This window comes from Emydura macquarii, unplaced genomic scaffold (genome assembly GCF_026122565.2).
Source record: "Emydura macquarii macquarii isolate MOO-44397 ecotype Brisbane River unplaced genomic scaffold, CSIRO-AGI_Emac_v2 contig_1790, whole genome shotgun sequence".
NCBI lineage: Eukaryota > Metazoa > Chordata > Testudines > Chelidae > Emydura > Emydura macquarii.
The window spans coordinates 8,434,885-8,451,471 of NW_027131927.1; the positions used below are offsets into that span (position 1 = coordinate 8,434,885).

A 16,587-nucleotide genomic window follows, 5' to 3' on the forward strand; every position below is an offset into this window, starting at 1 on the left:
AGAGTTCCCCAGGCATCCCATCCAGGGGGCTCACAGGGGGAGCTCAGGCGGAGCAGGGACTCTGAATGCTCCGAGGCCAGATTCAGGAGGCAGCTGCACTGCAGTGAGGGGCCCTGAGGGTAGATCCTGACCACTAGAGTCCTGATTGGCTTCGCCCTGCGTGGTTCCAGAGCACGGTTTCTGGGGGACTCCGTCACAGTAGTATGCAAAGTCCCCACTCAAGCCGGTAACTCTATTGTGCTAGGCACTGTACCAAACTGATAAAGAGCTCACGATCTACAAGATGGGCCCTTGGTTTGATTAGGGCTGCTAAGCATCACTGCTGTAAATGATATATAATAATAAACCTCGTCAAGGCAATCTTTTGCCAAAGTTCTTTTGTCGTTGCTTTACTTTGTGTAACAAAATGTAAATTATTGAGTCAGACACCAATCAGTGCTTTTTATTCTGCATTGATTAGAATCATTCTGGTTATGTCCAGTGTTCTGAGCTAAGAATGAGGCTTGAAAAAAATCTCTTCACCAATGGTGACTACGAAATTTTTCTGCGTGAATTTGGAGGTTAGTGTGGAGACAGCCATTGTTTTTTGCATCATTCAGATCTTCATTACAAACATGTTTCTGTGGATAGATCGTTCAAAAAATGAATCTAATCATGTTTTCCTAAGTCTGGCAGCCAGCTTCAGTGCCTCTGCTGCTGATTTTAATTTTGCAATTAACTAGACTTGGTCCATTACACTGCTGCTATTCATAGTCCTATAGGCAGCCTGAAACTAAAGAACTGTGCCAGTTTCACTGTGCTGCTTGTTGGAAAAGCTAAAAGTGGTGGCAGAAGTAGACACTAAGTTATTCACAAGGGAAGAGGACTCAAGTGCTTCTCTTCCCAAGAGTTAGGGGTCTGGGTGGGAGAGGGAGAAAAAGAACTCCACCACTCTTCTTGAGGACATTGGCGTCTTCACACATAGATGCCCAGCATGGGATTTTCGAAGGTGCTCAGTGTTGGTCTGACTGCTTGTGCTGAAGTTAACGGGAGTATCTCCAGAGGCTGATATAAAATAAATCTGTGTGGTAGTATAGGCTGTTCAGTAGGGCCTTGACTGTGTACCTCACTCATGCAGGACAGTTCTACATTCCATTTTTTCATATCTGCCTTTGGGTAGTTGCTTTAATCCTCTGGCTAGTAGGTGTTTAGTACATTTTTCAAGCCCCGCATTAAGGGCTCCTGGAAATCTTCCTTCCAGAGGTTTTATGAGGATGCTTGAAAGTGAGTTTCCTAATTTTGAATATACATTCACTTAAATTTATAATTAACATGTATAGTTGTGATTCAGCTTCGCTGAATGTCATCTCATTTGCACATAGGTGCCAGAACAGCTCATCTTCACTGAGTATTTGTCTCACTTAAAATATTCAGCAGATGCAATTTTTAAAATGTACCACAACCATTCGTGTGATTTTTTTTTTTTTATATTAGTTTATGGCTTAAAAACATGCTTGCTGCAATGCAAGTTTTGTAACTACAGCTTTCAACGGGTTTGTGCCCTTTTTGTCTGTATTTTATATTTTAAAAGCATATGTTTTTCCTTAAGATTAGAAAAGGTTTCAGAAGTTCTGATTTTTGGAATTTCCTAAGCCATTACGAGCCATTGCTGTCTGTAAGGAGCTTGAATAGTAATATTAAACTTCAAACAAACTGCCTTAGAAACTGGTAATTTGTACCTTTTAAAGGGCCATTCTGCCTCGCTATTGTCTCAGAATTTATTATGCTTCACAAGTATACTGTGTCATACTGAATGGGAAAGTGGGGGAGGGGACATTGTCTTCAGTTGGCATGCTGTTATCAGAGGGAATGTGTTTCTGGACACAAAATTTAGCATTCATTGGTTGTCTGAAGAAAGCCATTTCATCTGAGGATTGGACAAGAAGCTGCGTCAATTTGCTGCCCGTCTCCAAGGCACTGGTGATGCTGCCTTCACAAGCTGGCTAACGTCACAGCTCCATCACCCAGCGGGGTGTGGGCTCTTTTTCTCTCCTCTTCTCTGTTTTAATTCTGTATTTGCTTCCTACTGCATTTCTTAATCTGTCTTCTGCCAAATGCTAACAGCATGATATTTTGCAATCATTTAGGTGAATACAAGAAGGACGAACTCCTGGAAGCTGCTAGGTAAGTGCTGCCTTTAGAATACAAAGCATGTTTTGGAGAGTGGGAAGAGATGAGGAAAAGGGGCTTTTATAAACTGTAATGTTTTATCATTGCCATTCTGTGAAATGATGCAGATTAACCAGTTCATTAGAATAAATCTTTGGACTTTACAGTCTGTTACAAACAGAAAAGTCTGTTTTGTTTAATTAAAATCCCCCAGTATGGTTCTTATAAGGTTAATATTAATTGAGTTCTTGCCTTAAGCTGCTAGAAATCCTATTTACCATTTAATGAGTGTCCTTTTTAGGTGCCAATTACATATTATTGGAGTATCTCCTTTTTTGTTTCACCATCTGAAAGCTTTATTTTCAAAACACAGCCTAGAGAAGCTAGAGCAAAAGGTGTAAAGTTCAATCTAATATTCTAGAAATGCTTTTATCCTTCCTTGTTTTTCTGACAGCTTGTAAAACAATTATTCTTACACTGTATTTTCCCTTTCAATAACATTTTGAAATGTTGTTTTTAGCAATTTATAGTGTTATGGGGCATGTGGTCTGAAGAATAAGTTAACAACTAATTCAGAAAATGGCTTTCAGCAGATCAGTTAAAACTAGCTAAAGGAAAGATTCTGTTATAAGGCTGAAGAAGGATGTTAATAAAATTCTTTTGCATGATCTGCTGTGGATTTAGTAGCAAATAGAAGAACATTCTGTATTTCACCAGCAGTTCTAAAACACTGGAGATATTTTGCAAATTGACATTTTCCACTATGTTGTGAAGACTAGTAATATTTAGTACATTAATATGAAATTACTTATAAAATCTTTTCAAAGTACATAGTTCTGTTTTTGTTTTTTTTCCTCCCCACCCTTGCAGGAGTGGTAATGAAGAAAAACTAATGGCTTTATTGACGCCTTTAAATGTGAACTGCCATGCAAGTGATGGGCGGAAAGTAAGTTAATATGTATTTAATATTTTTACAGTTTTAGAGAGGTAAATTTAAACACATTGTGAAGTGCAAATATTTAAACCAGGACATAGTATATGGCTGAATTCTAATTGATGTGTTTTCACCGTGAAATTAAATGCTGCCATATTTGATACTGGCAGTTGTGACAGACGGACAAAGCCAGTGGACCATGGATTGTGAGCATGCCGTTTCTATTAAATGTCAGATACTGTGTTGTCTAGAAAATGAGAGGGCAGATTCTTCAATAATAAGAACAAAATGTACCATTTTAGACTGTTAATAAAATAGCTAAAGGAACAAAGGATAGTTTACTGTCTATACACTACTTGGGATGGCAGTCCTGTTTTGGGGGGAATTCTTTGGTTGAGGAAGTTGGCTCTCTCAGTCGCTAACACCTTGACAGTTAAAGCTGACGGTGTAGTAATGAGATCAGCACCAAATGAATTTTCTTATCTTTGATACTGCATTGTTTGGCTTGGCTGTAGTTTTATTTATTAGGGAAGTTGAATGAAAGAAAATAACAGCTATTTGAAATAAGGGGAAGGGAAGAATGCACAAAGACGGCAGCGTGCTGGCAAGATTTTTAGGATCTGCTCATGTAAATTACATAATGTGCATCTGGCTACTTAATTTCTATGTTTAGGGTTTCATGATTTATGATGTTAAAAACATTCACATTAAATGACACAGATTTGCCTAGCTTTTTAGGCTTACAGACGTTGTTGGCTATTTTCAAGTGTGTTGGAATTTCCTTAATATACATAGATTAGAAAACCCGTCACATGCAACAGTACATCACGCTTTCAAGACTTTGAATTAATCCAGGTATTTCAGACTGAAAAAGCATGTGTTTTTAATTCTTACTGTTCTTAAAAGTATTTTCAATGTAATGTCGCCTTTCTTTTAAATGTAATAAAACCACTGACCCAGATCTGCAGCTGGTGTAAATGGGCACAGCTCCGTTGAAGCCAATGGAGGTATGCTGATTTACACTAGCCAAGAATCTGGTCCACTTGATTCATACGGGAAATATCCCTTGCCATGCCACTGGAGAGTGCCTTCGGTTCACTCCTAGAGTGTTGCTTCGGTGTTTAAAAAATATGCTGACAGGCCTTTACAGGCATCATCGTGATTAATATTCACTTAAATGAAACAAGTAACTTTTTAATAGAAACATTTTAAATGTCTTTGAATTGCAGTATCTAGAAACATAAAAACATCTAGTGTTTTACTTCCACAATCAATATTTTAAATGTTAAAGGTTGCTGTCAATAACTGAACCCTTCTGAATCTTGGTAGAACAAGCTACTTAAGCAATTAATTTTAAGACCCATGAAAAAAGATTAATGCAATATTTTGTCCAGGTACATGGGGATTTCTGATGGACCCGCATGTGTTAGAATAAAGATATAACTCACAGTTTGGGTTTTTAAAATAAGACAGATCCATTCAGATGAAGTACTGTTTAAATATTTATAATATACTGTTTTATCATAGTTAAGTACTAAGACACAAATCAGCAACACATTTCTGGGTGAGCATTTGGGCCCCATTATTATTGATCTGAGGCCAGAGGTAGGGTTGACTTATATAACAAGACCAATAATCCCTCAGAAATATACGGTCTAGAATTTTTGCTGCCCTGAAATAAAAATTATATGTAAGAAAAAAGTTACTCACTTGGTTACTGGCATCATTGAATGGTATGATTGCACTTGAGTTAACACAAAAGCTTAATTTAAGTCCAAAGTTCAAAAAGCATATCACAGTTAGAATTAAACAATGCTGACATTTAGTGAATAAATTGGCTTGTGTGTTTGTCCAGTTATTGTCAGCAAATGAACTGGTTGCTAAAAGTATTCTAAGCAATGAGGTGGTTTACATTTGGTAAGGATAAGATGTTTCTGTTAATTGTTATGACTGTGTTCTTCCTCTAGTAGTAGTCAGTATCATAAAAATGTGTACAACCAAATTTGTTTGCTAAATAAATTGAATCCACTTACTCAAGAACAAGACTATTTTGAGACTTTTATATTTCTTATTTTCAATATTAGGGTGCAGATTGGAAATTTAAGTAGAAGATATTTTTCATAAGTACAGTGGTGTTCAACTGAAAGTATTGTATTTGTAGGATGTGGTTTTTGGGCCCTGTAACAATGCAAGACTATTTTGTGGGACTTCTGAAGAACTTTTTATTGATGTTTAGATGAATCTGTGGTGCAAATAATTAGAGCTGATGGCACAGTAACTACAGCGAGCTAGCGTCTCAGCTGGTGTAAGTCATTGTAGCTACATTGACTCCTGTTGACTACACGGATTTACACTGACTGAGAATCCAATGCAGTGGTTTTTTAAACATTTTACTATATTGATGATAGACTGTTTTTTTTTATTCCTGGATGTTTATTTTTAGAAAAAGCTCGTGTATTTTTCTGATTTTAACATTTTTAATGCACCATCACTATATTATCTAGACACTAATTTAATTGTAGTTGAGCAGACTTGCGCTAACCTCTGAACTTATATTTATTTATTTATTTTTGCATAGCAAAAGACATCAATATACAACTACTTACAGTTTTCCAAACATTTGACCTATAGCCATTATAGTCAGAATATATATGAATGCTTGCAATAATTTTATAGTTTACTCATTTTTCATCTGTATAATTTTTATGCAGTATAGACAACAAGATCTAGATTTCTTCATCCATGTGAAATTTGTTGATAGCAAGAATCCAGTTCCTTGTGGACAAGTGTCAAGATTACAAACACCATCGCAGCTGGCACTGATAACCTCTCTCTCCACTCATGTATTTGTTCAGGACAGAGGCCAAGATTGAACGGGCATAGTTCATTTTCTATCGTTTTACTGAAGAGGTGGTCACTCCAGGTCCAAGTTTAAACACATTACCTGGGTGTTCTGGAGAGGTTCACACTGCTGAGGCCTGCATATTACTTTTTCTTTTTATAAATAGAGAACTTCAGTATTAACCGCTGTTACACTAGTACCTTCCTAAGAGTTTATTAAAAAATAAATACCTGAGAGAGAGAGATTGAGAAAGAGAGCGCGCGAGCATGAAACAAAAAACCACACATGCTAAAGTACTCCCAAGATTGTGGTTATCTTCAGTACCAACGATTAGCTGTAATTGATGGGCTTTATGATGATGATAGAGTAGAATAAACAACAATATTGCACAGAAGTATCTATCTTCTCAAATATCAAACTAATCTGTGTAACTGTTGGTTTGTATATGTGTATAGAATTTGTAGTTTTGTGTGTGCATGGAGAGGATGATACATAAGTAGCTAAACTGTGCAGTGCACATAATAAACATTATATAGTGGCAAGATTTTACAAGAAAAACAGTAGTATTAAAATATCCTCTGATATGCTTGCTTTTAAAAGATTCTGTTAGAGGCATGAGTCAAGTAGGATCAGTCCCTCCAGACCTGTGCCTTCTAGATTGCTAGATACCTCATATCTCTGTGACGCCTCTTCTGGAAATGGATGCAAGTATTCAGCCTCAAATAGTGCTGCTTGAAACAGCATCAACTTCAGCGTGGATATTTGCTGCCTTTTGAAGGGGACTACCCTGAAATAGTAGGTGTACATGGCAATTTACCGATTTACCCTTTACCCACTACACCCTTAGGGAGCTAGTTCCTACAGATCGCATACAGAGAGGTTTCCACAGGGTCAGGAAAGAGGAGAAATTAAGCTATGAAAGCAGCACCTTTAGGCTACCTTCACCTCAAGAACTGCCAAAGGAACAGCCTATCTGCCCGTGGAAACAGAGGTGGCCATAAAGCCTTTAAAATATACTCCATCTGAAACTGAACAAAACACTCTTTGTGAAAGAGAACCCAAGTCCCCTGCTGAAGAGAGACAGAGGGTGTGTGTGTATGTGTGTACACACACACACACGAGCAGTTTCCCTTTCCTCTTGTCTTCTGGTTCTTGCTCCTCCCTTTCCCATGGCTTGTTGTCTTTTCTTACTATTATATCCATCTAAATTTTAAAATTAAATTTTAAATGTTTTATAGCAGGGAAGTAGTTGTCTGATCTGTAAATTGCTATGTACACTGGTGGTTCTACATATAAATTACGCACAAAAAGCTACTTTAAAAGAACACTATTAAGGTTGCAAATCCAAGCACTCCAAAGTTAGGAAATGCCAAAGTTAAGGTTGCTTGATCACATGGTGTTTTTTTCCCATAGGACTATCACCTTATTCAGTGTAAAGAATGGATAGTGCACACATAATAAGAAGCTACTCAGTATTTTGTTTTATTCATAAAGCTCAATGTGTGGTTCCAGGCCTTATTTACTGTACACTATTCAAACCTTGCTCTGAAGATAGAATTATTACTTTCCTCAGGGATTTTTCCATGGTGGTCATCACTATACTGTAGTACCTGAGTTAATTAATCTATTTTCTTAACCTCCCTCTGAGGTGAGGGGTGGCATTATACCCATTTTAAGATGGAATCTTAGGCACAAGCACATTAAGGTTAAAGAGTATCTACTAATTTTGTGTGCCCAATCTGAGACACTTTGGGCCTAATTTTTCAGAGTACTTAGCGTTATAATCTTCTTATGAAATGCATCTAATTTAGCTATTGTGCCCTCTGGAGCAGAGAAATAATCTGGTCTGTAAAATGCCACGTACACTTTCTATATTCCAAGCACAGTTCCCATAGACTTTAGCTTAGTATTTCTGCAAGTCAGACCCCAGGGTCTCAAGTCATGCACCCAGAAAATGGGGAACACACAATTAGGGACCACTTGTGAAAAGCTTGGTTTCATGTACTTGCCCAGCATCACATAGTAATTCTGTGGCAGAGGCAGTGATGCAATCCAGTTCCCAAGGGCAGCATTCAACAGCTTTAACCATAAGGCCATCCTTTCTCTTCTTCCAACTCCCTGCCTCATTCATTACACACTCTCCAGCCTCTGCAACAAATGAGACCAGTCTCCTTCACTACACAAGTCCTGATTAGTTCTCAAGCAGACCCCTTATCTGGAACAGTGAGTATGTAATCGAATGCATATGCACAAGGGCCCTAATCATCCAATTTCAGTCTAACCCACCCCTTTATTATTAATCCTAGTGTTTGTATCCCCTGTACGTTGGCCAGCTCCCAGTCCCAATCTACTTCCTGTGATGTAGTGCATCTATCTCTTCAAATCCAGCACTTGTCTCTGTGTTTGAGTCAGGCTGCTTCTTCCTGACCCATGCTCCCCTGCCATAGTAGCACAGGAATGCTTTCCCACATGGGGATGGAGCAGGATTTATGGATTCTGCATAGCAAATGCACAGTAAGAATCCAGCTCTGGGGAGGGTCCATCTGTGCCACTGTGTCGCAGCAATCTTGGGATGAGACCATCCCACCCAGCATAGGGTGTACGTGCATTGGGGGTGAATGGCATGGATCCTACTCCAGTTCTCAAGGTCTAGTAACATCTATAGAGCAGCTATGATGCTATGGAGTGATCTTGTGAGGGATGATGGGAGATTACATCTTTCTTCTTCCCATGCACTTCTCCCACCTTCACTGCCTGACTGCTCACACTAGTACACAAGGCCAGGTAAGCAGAAACTCAACTGTATATGGTAAGTTAACTCTTATTCCATCGCTCCCCAGGGAGAGCATCCTACTTGCTGTTGGTAAGTTGATTTGCCGACTCCTGACCTAGAATACTTGAGGTTGCCAACCCTGTGCACTCCACAATCATGAGATTAACTGAAAAATTAAGTGATTTAAAAAATAATAAATGTTGGATTCTTTGAGTAGCATCCCTATGGACGCTTCATATCAGGACAATCATTCACCAGTGTACTCTTGATCGGAGGTTTGTCAGCTGTGTCTGCATCTGTGCCCCAGATTGCTCCTGTGCTCTAGCATCAGGGTTTATAGAGAGCAGGGGGACGAACCACCATTCCAGATGCTTCTTAGTTGCCTGTAGCTTGAGATGGAGTGTCCTGGTGTCTAGTAGCTGGTGACAGTTTTCTACCTCTCTTGCTTTTTCACAGTATTTTTAAATTTTTTTAAAAAATTTTGTTAGCATAGATTGTGCTTTTTAAGGAGGTTTCCCCTCCCCTCCTTTTGCACAACTTGAGCCTTTGTTTTTCTTAGGCCTTAGTCTGCGGCCTCGAGTAAGTGTTATGCCCAACACCACACACTTCAAATCCTGTCAGACCTGCCACAGGTCTTTCCATCACAGCAGTGGACATTCAGACTGCCTCTGCTGCCTGGGAGAGTCTGATGTCCCCTCCAAAAGTGAGGTCTGCTCAGGTTTTAAAAGCAGATCTAAGAAATTTAGGGAGAACAGAATAAAACTCTTGTTAGTGGAGTGCTCCCTGAGACTGATGAGATCTGAGTGACACCTCTTCTTCCCCATACATTGCCTTTGCAGCCGGGCTTGGTGACAAAAGACCCTTTGTGCCCTTCAAAACCATCTAGACCCTTAAAAAAGAAAACCCTTTTCCAGAATGGGGGAAGAGAAAGGGGAAATCCCTCCCACTTGGTCTGCGTCCAAAGAGACCTCGTGTGCTGTTACAGGTGCCAGTGAGGCTTCCATATCTTATGATGCTGAGATCACAGCTCTGGTTAAGAAAACCATGACGCATACTGAGAAGCCATCTGGTACACCACCTAGAGCAGCACTTACATGAGCATCCGACTTTGTGCGTCTGAAACTCAGGGACTCCAGGCCAAGTCAAAACAACCATGGGAGTCCTGCCCCCTTCCCTTATGCCTCACTCTAGTGTGCTTCTTGGAACCCATCAACCCTTTATGGTGACCAGTTCTGTAGGGTCCTGTTTCATAAGGGGGCACATCAGGAGCAACAGCCACCATCCTTGGGTCCAGGTATGCAGCAGAATCTTATAAACAAGCAAGAATTACCCGAGAAGGAAGAAATACCACCCTTCCACAAATCCTCCTCTTCACTAGATGAAGCAGTCAGACTCCACCCTCCCCTCCAGTCTTATGCTGACAATTTCAAGGCCTTATGAAATGTAGTAGTCTGTAGTAGTCTGAGGAGTACAGGAACCCCCACATTCCCTGTTAGACATTTCCTCAACACAAAATTGCCTTGCTCTGCTGACCTTAGTATTTTCTGTGTGGCAAACTGCAGCCACTGTACCACCTATGTATAAATGGGCTGACAAAAAATACTGCATTCCACCCACAGGCCCAGGAGATTTTTTCCTCCCCCAACTCCCTAGTTGTAGGGACTTAACAAATGAAACAGACAAAATCGGATCCGCTTGATGTCAACCAACAAAAAGTTCAAAAGACAGGACCTTCTGGGATGCAAAAGCTACTCCTTGGCCTCGCTGCATTTCATGGTAGCCAGTTGCCCAGCCTTGATGGCAAAATACAATTTTACAAACTATTTCAAGTTTTCATCTTTTATTGAACACCTGCCACGGGATCAGAGAGAACAATTTCAAGCCCTTATAATAGCAAGACAGCCAATTGCCAAGGCATCCCTCCAGGCTACATTCGATGCTGCTACCACAGCTGCATGCTCCATGGCTACGGAACTAGTTATGCACCAATCATCTTGGCTGCAGTTCTTCGGTCTGCCCCTGGAAGTACAAAACACTGTTGAGGACCTTCTCTTTGAGGGACACAAGTTGTTTAATGACACCATGGATGGGTCCCTTCATTCTTTTAAAGACTTCTGGTTGACATTACGATCTCAGGGCATCTAAACCCCTGTGGCAAAATAGAAGGACAGTAGACCACAGACAGCTCAGTTGATATCGCCCTGTCCTCTACCAATCCATGAGAATGGCCACACCTCCCAAGGAGCAGCTGAAGTTCACTAAGAAAGGACTGTTCTCTACAGCAACCACCAAGTCAGCAACATCCTCAAAGTGACCATTTTGACCCTTTGTCAAGAATCATGAACTCTCTCCCACTCAAATTTTATGCTGCACCTATTCTTCCCTCACCCTTAGGCAGATCATCTCTCATTTTCTCCCTTATTGGGAGCTCATGACCTTGACAGGTGGATCCTGGAGGTGATTTTTACAGGTTACTCCATCCAGTTCAACTCCTTTGTGTCTCTTCTCCCATCATCCAGTCAGACCCATCATCCACACTGATTTCAGCCAAGAGATGGAAGAAGCAACTTTTCCATGGCTTGGTAACACCAGTGGTGTGCACACCTCCAGGCAACCCATGTCAGATGATGGAACTTAGTCAAATGAATATCATAAGAACCAGAGATTTAGAATGGGATGGAAGCATGGGGATGAATCTTCTTTACCAGTGAAAGGAGAAGGGCAGAAGACTCAAAGTCTACTTGGGAATCGTCTTGTAGACCTAATTTACATGGGTAAGGGAAATTCACTTGGATGCTATGACAGTGGGTGCTACAGAAAATATGAAGATAAGCAGTATGGAGTGCAATAACATCTGTGTGTCTCAGCCTTGGAAGTCTGCTGGAAGAGTCTGGAAGGGAGAAGGAGCTGGGTCCAAAAATCTTCCATTCTGATTGGATGGCCTTCTACCTGAACATCAGATGGAGATCATGATAATCAGGGATGTCGCCAGTTGTAGAAAATGGTTAGCAGCTAAGAATAACTGTTGGGTTGTTTTTTTTTTTTGATGGTCAGTAGAGACTTAGAGCAATCAGTTTAACCTTAAACAAAGAGAAACACAGAGATAATGCACAAAAAGAAACATATTCATATAAAACAAAGCAATGTACATATAAACCATTTCTAAAACTAAGTGCTGGTGTGTTCTTTTGATTAACACTGAGATGATAGCTAAGCAGAGAGGGGGGGATACCAAACAAAATGTCAAGAGCAATGGTGCCAATTCAGCTTTTTCTTTGGGAAGGATAGGAGTAGGCGTAAAATCCAATGTCTGCCCCCTCTCCCCAGAATCCTGGGTCTGCATTGGTCTGCAGGTTTCTCCTTTTTCTTACCCACATAGTGCATGAGCCGGGGCCACCAGGAGTTGAGGTTTTGGCAAACTCCCCTATGCTCGATCATAGAAGAACAGACTCTCCATGCAACAGGTCGCAACACCATTTTTCTGTATGAAGGGAGACCAGGTCAGATTTCTGTTGCCTTTTGACTTTGCAACTTGAGCAACGCTGTGGACTACTCTGGTGGCAGCCACACTGATTTAGTACAGGATCGTGGCTTAAAAGTTGTTGGGCCATGGCCTTCCCTGGTTACGTAGCCTGTGGAGCTTTAAACAAGTGCAAAAGGCTTGCGAGGACATTTTCCTACTGCTCCCACCCCATTCCATTGGTGCCACTGGTCAAGATTCCTCATGGTATCATAACTCCTGAAAAAATAGAATGTCAGTGAATAACAAGAAACCACAAAAGACTGATCAAATAACCCCTAAGCATAGCATTAATGTTAAAACTACATTAACACCCTGCAATAGGAACCTAATTCTTACAGACCGGATTCATTACAATATGCAAACTCTAACAACCGTAACTGCTCAATTTTGAAGCACACTGAAGCTAACTATTAGAAGAATTATTTCCTGCCTTTTTCCCCCCATTTGCAAAGCTGCATTTGTTCTGCAGTGGAACAATGTGATCTACTTGCCTGGATTATTAAGGTATTAAATTGTGCACCTCATAAATTACAATTTTCGTTTGGAAAAGAGCACTTGGTAAATGTAATTTTTAAAGTATCTTACATTCTTTAGATTGATTTGGTTCCAAAATATCAGGAATAACCTTGAATGTTTATCATCTCACACTTGGCCATTCAGCACTGGTGCTTTAGACTTCTAGATATTATATATCTAGAATATATAGTATATGTACATATATATAATATATGGTGCGGTTTATTTTGAACCCTTACATAATGACACTTTTATTCTAAAACGAGTAAAGTACTAGAGAACAATCCAATACTAGCAAAGGAGTGGACAAAATGATCTAAAATTCTTTTCCGTTAATATGAAAGTGCTCTGAACTGCAGCCTGAAATGTTTAAAATGGTGTGGGATAGATAAAAGAAAAACCAATGTGTAAAGATGGTAGGGGATAGATGGTAGAGAAACATTTTAAATGCATAAAGAAAGTGAAATGGGTCATTAGTCTGCGATGATAGGAAAAAAAAAATCCCAATGACACCTATAGGCTAAGAAAACAAGACAGCACAGAATGATGGAGATCCTTGTTCCAGATGGCTTCTTTTTCTAAATGTTTGAATATTATACAGACACCTTTCCTGATCATCTGGCAAGGCAACTGGGAGAGGCTTTCAGCAATTACTAACCACAGCAATCACTAAAATACTCCATTAGAAAAAGGGGAAAGAAGTCTTATCAAATATGTAATGATTGGGTTTTTATAGACTCTGACACTGGAGTTTTTGACCTGCCTAAAAGGACACAGATGAAAATATGTATACTTCTGTTGATGCAGGAAAGAAGCTAGTTTCATCCTAATCCCTTTATAAAAACACTATACCACACTGTTTGACAAGATTAACAGGAGGATGATTTAAAGGTTTACAGACCCTGCTGGTTAGGATTGAGGTACACTGGAAAACTGTGAAGAAGCTTGCTAGCTAAAACCAATGTGATAGTCTTTGTTTTTGCAGATTCCAGATTCAGAAATTTAAAAATAGATATGATTGGACAAGTAAGGCATCAGGCAATTGAAATAAAAATTCTTAACATCTGTGTCTTCAGTCTACCAACCTAGACTAGCTTGCTTTCTTTGGTCAGAGAGGGTACACCGCAGCTCGGGTAGACACTCTCTCTAGCTCAGTTCAAGTTAGCACTGTGGAGGTTGCAGCTGAGACTCTCATGCCCATCTGACACCATGAGTCTGATGTTGGGTGGCTAGCCCAAGCCTCCACTGGAACTTCAATGTCCACATTTTATTTTTAGTGTGCTAGCTCGAGCTGAGCTAGTATGAGTTTGTCTACCTAGACTGGGAAGCTCACTCCCAGCTGCAATGTAGACATACTTAGAGTGGCCAGCAGGTGTCAGCAACCACTATTAGGATGTTTAGATATCCTCTAATGACTTCTGTTAATAACCATACAGTATCTTACCTGTCTTACTTCCACCTTAGCAAAAGGAGGTCATGCTTCAACACTTCTCCTCAGACCTGTCAGTTTTTAAATGTTTCTGATGGCTCTTCTAGACAGCCAGACGTAAATAAACTAAATATAATGCATTTTCTCCCATCCTGGGAAATAATATTGTAAACTCTTCCCAGTAGGCCTCTGCCATAGTTTCCAGGCAGTATAAATCTCCATTCTGTATTGAAGGCAATGATATGCCAAGATTCTGTTAGGAAAGGGGAATTTGGCATTAGTTGTGCTTTTTTTTTTTTATTTATATTTTGCTACCCAGCAAGCCAATAATGGGCTAGCTCACCTGTCAGAATCACCCCAGAGGAATGGAATCTGAACCTCAGTTTCTGTTAAGCTGTCTCAAGTTCTGCACCACTGTGATATACTGGCTTCCCATGACCAGTTCAACCAGTTCCAGATTCTTCTCCTAGAACTGTAAGTTCAGGGCCCTGCACAAATATATCTTTGCCTGGAACTTGAGCACAGAACTGGTACATTGCTTCCCTTCTATTCTCCCAAAGAATCATAGAAGATTAGGGTTGGAAGGGACCTCAGGAGGTCATCTAGTCCAACCCCCTGCTCAAAGCACTATAACCCCGAGGTCCTTTTCTGCAGAATTGCTGCCTAGCCAGTTGGTCTCCAGTCTGTAGCAGTGCATGGGATAATTCCATCATGCCCTTGTTGAACCTCATCAGATTTCTTTTGGCCCAATTCTCAAATTTGACTAGGTCACTCTGTATCCTAGCTGTATCCTCCAGCGTATCTACCACTCCTAAAAATTATCGTTACCACTCCTAACAATCAGGCAGAATAAGGCTTTTGTCATTTTGCTGGCTCTTGCTGGCCTCATTCTTCTTGGCTTTCAAATCTCCAGAACCTGGCAGTGACACAAGCATGGTGTCTCTGAGATTCCTGATCTTTTTTCTCAGACACTGATGTTCCACTCCTGCCGCAGCCTCCTCAACCTAATGACATGGAAACTGAATAGAGCATCTTCCTTGTGGAAGAGGTCTCAAAGGAAGTTGCAGATTGAATGGTTAGGAAACGTTACACTTCCTTGACATGCTGTCTTCCTATATAAAGTTTATTTACCAAATGGGCGGCAGGACAGGACATGTGCCAAGAACAACCCAAAACTCTTCGGATTTTTTGTTGACCTGTTTTCAGAAAAGGCTAAAGGTCACCAGCATTCTCTCATTACAGGAACCTGCTATTTCTGAAATACCTGGACCCTGTGGAGGTTGGTACATTGGTTCCCATCCATCTATTAAATGTCTTTTTTTGTTCCCACTAATTACAGAGACCTTTTATCAACTGATTACTCAGGAGTTTGTGTCCCATGTTCTTCAGATATTTATGGAACCACCTGTTGAATGACTAGGCCTGGTCTCTGAATCTACTTCCTCTGAAAGTGACGCTATAACTGGAAGCAACTTAACCCTGGAGGACTCGGGAACTGTTATCCCTCTGCTGTATCTGCTGTTTTTCTGGATCTGGTTGAACTAAGTTTTTCTGTGGAGCTGATTCCTAAAGTGAACACAAGTGTTTCACCTCAACTAGCCTATTGTTCTACCGTCCTCTATCCTAGCCCAGTCACTCCTCTGGTAGGAGTTTTGAAGGTTGATTTATCTTATTCTGATATGCTTAGAAGTTATTTCTGTGTTTATGGCCACAACAGGCAAAAACAGCTTCTAAGACTTATTAGATAAGATTGCATTTAATTTTTCCAGTGTTCAGGATGATTATGCTCATCTTCTTAGTGTCAGAAGTCAGTCTCAAGAGGAATCGCCTCTTCTGGGCAGTGAGAGCTGGATAAGGCTTTTACATGGTCTTCCACGCACACCTTTCTTCTGTCTGCACTAGATGCCTCTTTTGACTGAATAGACCTGAAGATAGCATTAGTTACCAGCAGTTCTTATTGTCTACTTTTCTGGTCTCCTCCTCCTCCTCCCCTTTCAGGAAAGGTGCTGCTGTCTTGGTCCCTCCCTGTTTTTTGTGCTTGTTTCTTGCTCTACTTTGGAACTATTTAACTGAAAGAGGGGGAGGACCTGACTTGGCCATCTCTAGGGAGATACACATCCATGCACCCTTTTGTTTTCAGGTAGAGAAAATCAGTTGTTCCTAATGACTTTCTATAGGATGAGAGACGAGGGTTGCAACATAGTAATAACAATAAGTAATGTTTCTTTGTGCCACACACGTTCACAAAAATTCCGTCTACTTTCTGGATCCTGGGCTTGGCTGCCCACCATTTTGGGGGTGTGTGTGTGAGTGAGTGAGTGTGTGTGTGTGTGAGAGAGTGAGTGAGAGAGAGATTTTTCTGTGCTTTGCCCAAAAGGCCAGTATTAGCCTTCTGATCTGTTGTTTAAAGGGTATGAGAACA

At 40.4% G+C, this 16,587-nt stretch overlaps 1 protein-coding gene across 1 annotated transcript in view; it reads left to right on the top strand.

The window, feature by feature from the left end:
* The window catches only part of TNKS (tankyrase), a 240,845-nt gene that overhangs the window by 125,927 nt on the left and 98,331 nt on the right, over window positions 1–16,587 (top strand). The window contains exons 4-5 of the mRNA XM_067556877.1: window positions 2,127–2,163; window positions 3,019–3,094. Of these exons, the coding sequence (XP_067412978.1) occupies window positions 2,127–2,163; window positions 3,019–3,094 (113 nt within the window). The remainder of the gene's footprint in view (window positions 1–2,126; window positions 2,164–3,018; window positions 3,095–16,587) is intronic.